The 6,127-nt window shown below is 35.8% G+C and overlaps 1 protein-coding gene across 3 annotated transcripts in view; it reads left to right on the forward strand.

Moving 5' to 3' along the window:
- ATAD2B (ATPase family AAA domain containing 2B) overlaps nt 1-5,606 on the forward strand; it is a 974,520-nt gene extending 968,914 nt beyond the window's left edge. For 2 of the 3 annotated variants that reach the window (XM_078647713.1, XM_078647714.1), the window contains exon 28: nt 2,334-5,606. In XM_078647713.1, coding sequence (XP_078503839.1) covers nt 2,334-2,375 — 42 coding nt within the window. In that variant the 3' untranslated portion in view covers nt 2,376-5,606. The remainder of the gene's footprint in view (nt 1-2,333) is intronic. The other variant, XM_078647715.1, reaches the window with a different exon arrangement.
- The last annotated feature ends 521 nt before the right edge of the window (nt 5,607-6,127 follow it).

Genomic DNA, 6,127 nt, shown 5'->3' on the forward strand with positions numbered 1-6,127 from the left:
AACGAAATCCAGCACAGCATCAAAAATACAGGAGGCAGAGGCAAAAAGATAAGGGAAAACCACGCCAAGGGTGTCAGGTCTAACAGATAAGTTGTAGAAGTAGTCTCTTTCCTGCTATTTTGCAATATATGTGTGTGTATGTATATATATATCAATCAGATCATATAATGTGAAAATTGAATGAAGTATAATGAATGATTAGGGAGGATGAGAATTAAAAAGGCAATGAATATTGAAAAAGCACAACGAAGAAAGGATATGGTTAGATAAAGTACTTTACAGAAATTATGCTCTTACTGCAAATGGTGATGGATGATTTAGAGATGTATATAATTGTAAATAATAGGTTGAACACAGATCACAAATTTATACACTATGCATTATCTAGAATACATCAATACCTTGTTTTATACTTCATATTTTTTTTAAAAAATGCAATAGACATCATTCTTTTTCTTCTTTGTTGTCACTTAATTAAATGTTGTAGATAATTAATATCTACAAATATTGTCTTTGGAAACTACTCCCTCCCTCCCTTCTTTACTTCGTTTTCCTTATACAGGTTAGTGAGAGTACTTCACTGAAACAATTGAAATTTAATATCAAATCACTGTATATAGAAGGAACTTGGTCTGATTGTAAATACTTTATTGTTATTGGTATAGGGTTACCTTTGTACTTCACGCAAATTGTATATATTCATGCAAAATGACTACTAGTATGTACCAGCCATATATCTACTATGCAGGGTTGGTGGTCTAGATGACCATGGAAATAGTAGAGGGTACTCACACATATCACTATATTTAAGTAAGGTCTAGACCGAAGGACTCTATGGTCCAGTTGAAGGCAGGAGCCGAAACGCGTAGACCGTCCATTTGATACACTTTCTTTTTGCACATGGTGTGTAAATAAAAATCGTGAAAAAACCATCTGTTGCGGTGCCGTGTCTTTGTCTACGAACTTGTAGGAAGAAGAAGCTGTGATGATAATATATATATATATGTGTGTGTGTTTGTGTGTGCATGTATTAATTAAATTACCTACTGGTGGATGCCAGTAGACAGTTATAATAAGGATGTAGTTTCCATAGGAAAAGCGTTTTTTGACTTGCCTATATCTTTGGGATCATTTGAATAATCTTCACGAAATTTTTCCAAAAAGTTTCCCGGTGATTCTTAAGGTACCTGAAAAGTTTCACGGTGATCCATCAAGCGGGGCAGAGAAAAAGTGGGGGTCCAAAAACATGCATTTTCCATGTTCATTCCCATAGGACCTTTAGACATGGCTACAGCCCAAACTGCTGAACGGAATTACACCAAATGTGGGAGAAACATAGATATTGGTCCAGGGAAGTGCCTTTTTGTGATTTGGTGTAAATCCATTCAGTAGTTGCGGAGTTATTAAAATATATTTTCAATTGTGTATATAATGACGCGGATCCTTTTTGAATTTGGGAATCAATGCGCCAAAAGCAATACTGTGATTGGCTAGCTGCCATTTTGTTCATCGGGACTCTGTTCCCTGCGGGGAAAATAAAGTTAAAAGAATGATACAAGAGGGACAGGGTAGAGGGACTAATGCTTCAAAGCTACGTCCACCTCATTTCCATTTATGGAACAATGGTGACCATAAGTCGCTTATCATGTGTCAACCTTAAGCTACATGTAGGAATATATATTTATTTTCTTTTTCGGTCACACATTTCGGTGCTGCCCTTTCAAGATTTGAACACACTGCACCAAACTTAAAACTAACTATATTTGTTCCTTCACTTGCAGACAGTGGAGTAGCATGTGTATTTCTAGGAATTTGAAATAACGATCTCGCAGCCTCATTTTGGATTTTTTGAAGCTTGTTTCGAATGGTGTTATGCAGACCTACATAGACACAGTTAGCATAATCGAGTCTGGAAGCGATGCGTGCCATCGCTATCAATGTCCTTGGCCCGAAGGATGTGAGCAGTGCAATTTTCTTCAGCATTTTGAGTAAGAAAGTGAACTTAGACACTACCGATCATGTTTGTGGTTGCAATGTAAGTCTACCATCGATAATGAAACCTAGGCTCTAAAAAGAAGAAAGAGATTTCATCTTGTCGTTATTGCTCTTCATCTGCTAAAATATATAGTTTATTCTCTACTCTTAGTCGAACAGAAATGCATTTCTTCTGATCATGTTTTAGTCCTTACTTTGAAAAGGTGTTTGATCACTGCTATTGCGGGTAATTAGACAAAGTGCAAAATTAGTGGTATGATGTTCAGAATTGAGTTATTTGTATTGCACTATAGTTATTACATTTTGCATATGTTGAAAATGTGTTTAATTTTTTGCAGGCGATGGAGAGAACAGTTCAAATGCTTGAAACATTCCTGTGACAACTACAATAGAAAAGGACTCTCAAAATGCTCTAGGGAGAGTTTTCTTCTGCTGAGCCATTCGATTTCCAATTGCACCAACTCTATGCAGAGCATTGGTCATGAGTGCTTGCTTGTCTGTTGCTGTCTGTTAAACTTGGTGCTATTGTCTCAGGTACCTGAAAGTAACCAGCCTACAAGAACCAAACCGAATTACAGATCAAGATGTTTTCACTAAGCGGAAAACCTATAAACCCCAGATTGGACATGTTTTGGTGCTACAACAAACGTATTTAGTCCTGCTTCTGTGTTTTTTCATCACCGTTGTGGGGAAAATTTTGTGGCACAGACCAGGAGACTATTAAAACTGGATTCAGCAACTTTTCAAAATACAGAATTTTAAGACGGATTTTTTTTCCCTTTTTGTTTTTTTCGTTATGGCATTTTTTAGTTATGTGCTGTTGCAACTAGAGTTGTACTTGTTTGAAGGTTGGCAATGATGGCTTTTTTGGAAAGCTGGAGAAACTGGACAGCATTTGAAAACGAGGCTATTTGCGACTGCCTTTAACTGTGCCTTTTTATCCAATTGATAGGGGACGGAAGTTCGATCTTTCGGTTGCTGTTCGTTGCCAGATTAGCTAACAGTTTCCAAAAGGAGTAAAGACTTTCTAACACGCTTAAGGCCGTTTACTCTTACATGTATCAAACCATGTTTTTTGGTGGTTCAGTGGGAGAAGTAATTCATACGCCATCACTTCTTCCATTATGTATTGGCCATATGTCAAGTCTATATTTCCTCCCACACTGGTGCAATTCTTGGAATGTTTCTATTTATAAGCATTTATGTCATAGTGGGTTTGGGTGTTGCTGACCTAAAAATGAGTAGGTAAGTCATGGGTGCTATGCCATTGAAATACGTTTGCCATCGTCTGTCTTTGCCGTCACAATGTATAAATGCACATTTTCTAGCACTTCTGTGGTTGTTGGTAAAACGAAATTACTTGCCGTCAAGATAGCAATCAGTAATGAAATGAAGGAAAATATTATGTTGGAAAATGAATACCAGTATTGATCTAGAAAAGGGAAGTTGAAGACCACTTCTCCTCCTTCGACTTGGATGTGGGAATATCTTCAGTTTTCTTACTGCTGTGTGGATCGGCTCGGCCTGACCAGTGTTCAGATCCTTGTGTAGTTTAGAAGTTGCAGATTGAGATGTAAGAAGAGAAATCTAGTTCTTACCTCATGTTCCCAGTTGGAACGTTACTTCAATTTATTTCACAAATCATAAAACCCAAGTCTAAATCTTTTTGTATATGGCTGACTGGCGCTACTATCATTTTTGTTTTGCAACAGTTATTTCTTTCCAAATATGCAACAGATTTATTTGTTCCTTTTTTATATTTATCTTTTGGGAGGAAAAGGCAATTAAGGTACTGCAGTTAATATTACATACCTCAGTCGTTTGTATTTTAGATAACATCACTGTTTACAGAGCCAAATAGTTGCTCTACCAGGTTTACATTCTGACGCTTAGGTACATTACTCCATTGTGATGATGACTGAGGGACTTGTACAAGACCACTTCAGCGAAAAGTAATATAGACTTTCAGTCTTGGCTAACTGCAGTAATCCACCGGGTTTTTTTTGTTGTTGTGTTTTTTCTTTTTACATGCAGTCCTTTTTTAAGTTCTTATACGCCACTACTGTTTGTAACTCTTAATAACACTTTGGTAAAATAGCAGCCATACTACACAATTTTAAATGCAACACATGTAGAAACACATGGTCTTTTGTAGATTATAAGAAGAGTTTAAACAACTCTTTAAATGTTCTGTAAATATATGGTGTTTCACATGTCTTTTTCATTCATATTTATTACCATAATTACTGGTTATGACATTTTACTGTCAGATACATTAACCTGACTGCTTTTTGTATTCGATGGAATTTGTTACAGACTAAACTTTTAAGAAATAAAATGTAGCCAATTTTTTGTAGCAAGTTTTGGTTAAAATGTGTTTTGCAGGTCTCACTTTGCTGCTGTTGACAACAGAAAGAAAACTAGGAACAAATGGTTTGACTTGCACAGGCGTTTTACTAAAGTGGTAGGAGCAAACATTATATGTGTGCTACTGTAAAAGAAAATCTGATTTTAATGTGCAAACACGTTAGCATTAGCACTTGTCAAGAATGATGCTGCATATATTTTTTAACACGTTCTTACATTTTTAGGGGTTTAACATTTGAACATTTCGAAATTTCGCTAAAAGGGACATTGTGCATTTTCATCTCCAGTATCATTCTTTGAACAGATCAGTATTTTGTTGAACCCGTACTGCGAAACGAACTATGTTAAGTTACCTTTTATCAAAGAAATGCTGGTGTTGCAGGCCTTTATAAAGCTGTGTTTCCCTTCATGGACAGACAGCTCCCTTACGGTTTTATTTGCTGACATGCTGTAATGCTAGGGTTAAATGTTCTCTGTTGTCTCAACATCATCTTGTCACAGCTTTTTGATTTTTTTTATTCTTTCAAGGTTTCAAGAAGTTAACATCTTTAGCGTTCGGTTTCCTATTATGAACCTGTTTAAAAAAAGTACAGCATAAGCCCCTAATATGGTTTCCTACTCAAAGCAAAGTATGATTTTATTTGATGGGCCTTCAAACTGTATTGGACATAACAGAGCTGCTCCTTAGATTTTGCTACCAGCAAAGGAGAACACTCGGGTCTCACCTGTGGCCATTTTGGTGTTGACATTTTGATATGTTACTTGATTTTCGCACTTGCCACTCTAGTGGGTTAAAATGTTGAGTTCTGTTTCGATACTGTCTTCCCATTTACAATTAAGTTGCGACTTTAGGGGATGGCTTAGCCATCCTGAGACAGAATGTTAAGCTGGAAAGCTAAACATACTGTGTACTCTGAAAAAAAAAATAGCTTGACTTTCTGAGCTTGTTCTGCTACCTTTTGTATTCTGTAAATTTGTTTTTGTTTACTATGCATCCACTGCTACATGTTTGTCTGCTTTGTGGGTTTAGTAAACCGTTTCCATCAACTATGATATATTTTGGATTCAGTAGATTTTTTCAGAATTGTGTTACCATTGGATGTTTTACATTTTTGACCTTCAACTTACTTTAGCTATGAAATAAGTTATTTAATTTTCAAAACTTCTGGAATTTTGAACCTTTACTGTAATTTGTAATATACCTGCTGTGAAATACTTGAATAAAGATATGATGGGGGAATAAACTGTTTTTTTGCTTTCTCTTGTTGCCTAAAGCCTTTTTTTTCAAACAGGATTTTTGCCTCATGGGCATGTTACATGTGTACCAAATGTGAATAAACAACATTTTCATGTATCCGTTTTAAGAAGAAACAAGGGAAGGTATTCATATATTTCCAAACACACTTCAACTATCCAGAAGAGTTAACCTTGAACTTTTTGTGTTTTTTAAATTATTTCAGCTGCTAGGCCCGGATTGTGTGGCAGTATAGCCTCATAACTCCAATTAACCACTGAAGTTATTTTTTTTGTTTGAATATCTTATTACATTTTGTTCTTTATTCACAGTGCATACCATACAAATAGATGTAAAAATGTAACATTACATCCTGTAGCCATACAGAAATATTTAGTATAAACAACAGTTTGCCACATTGTATTACACTTGTTTCATACTATACAAATCAAATATGCACACGAGGACGTGTCGTTTGAGGAATCATATATCTAATAAATGATAGGTCTATTTAGGAAAGGAGGATATAGC

This window comes from Lissotriton helveticus, chromosome 6 (assembly GCF_964261635.1).
Source record: "Lissotriton helveticus chromosome 6, aLisHel1.1, whole genome shotgun sequence".
Lineage (NCBI taxonomy): Eukaryota > Metazoa > Chordata > Amphibia > Caudata > Salamandridae > Lissotriton > Lissotriton helveticus.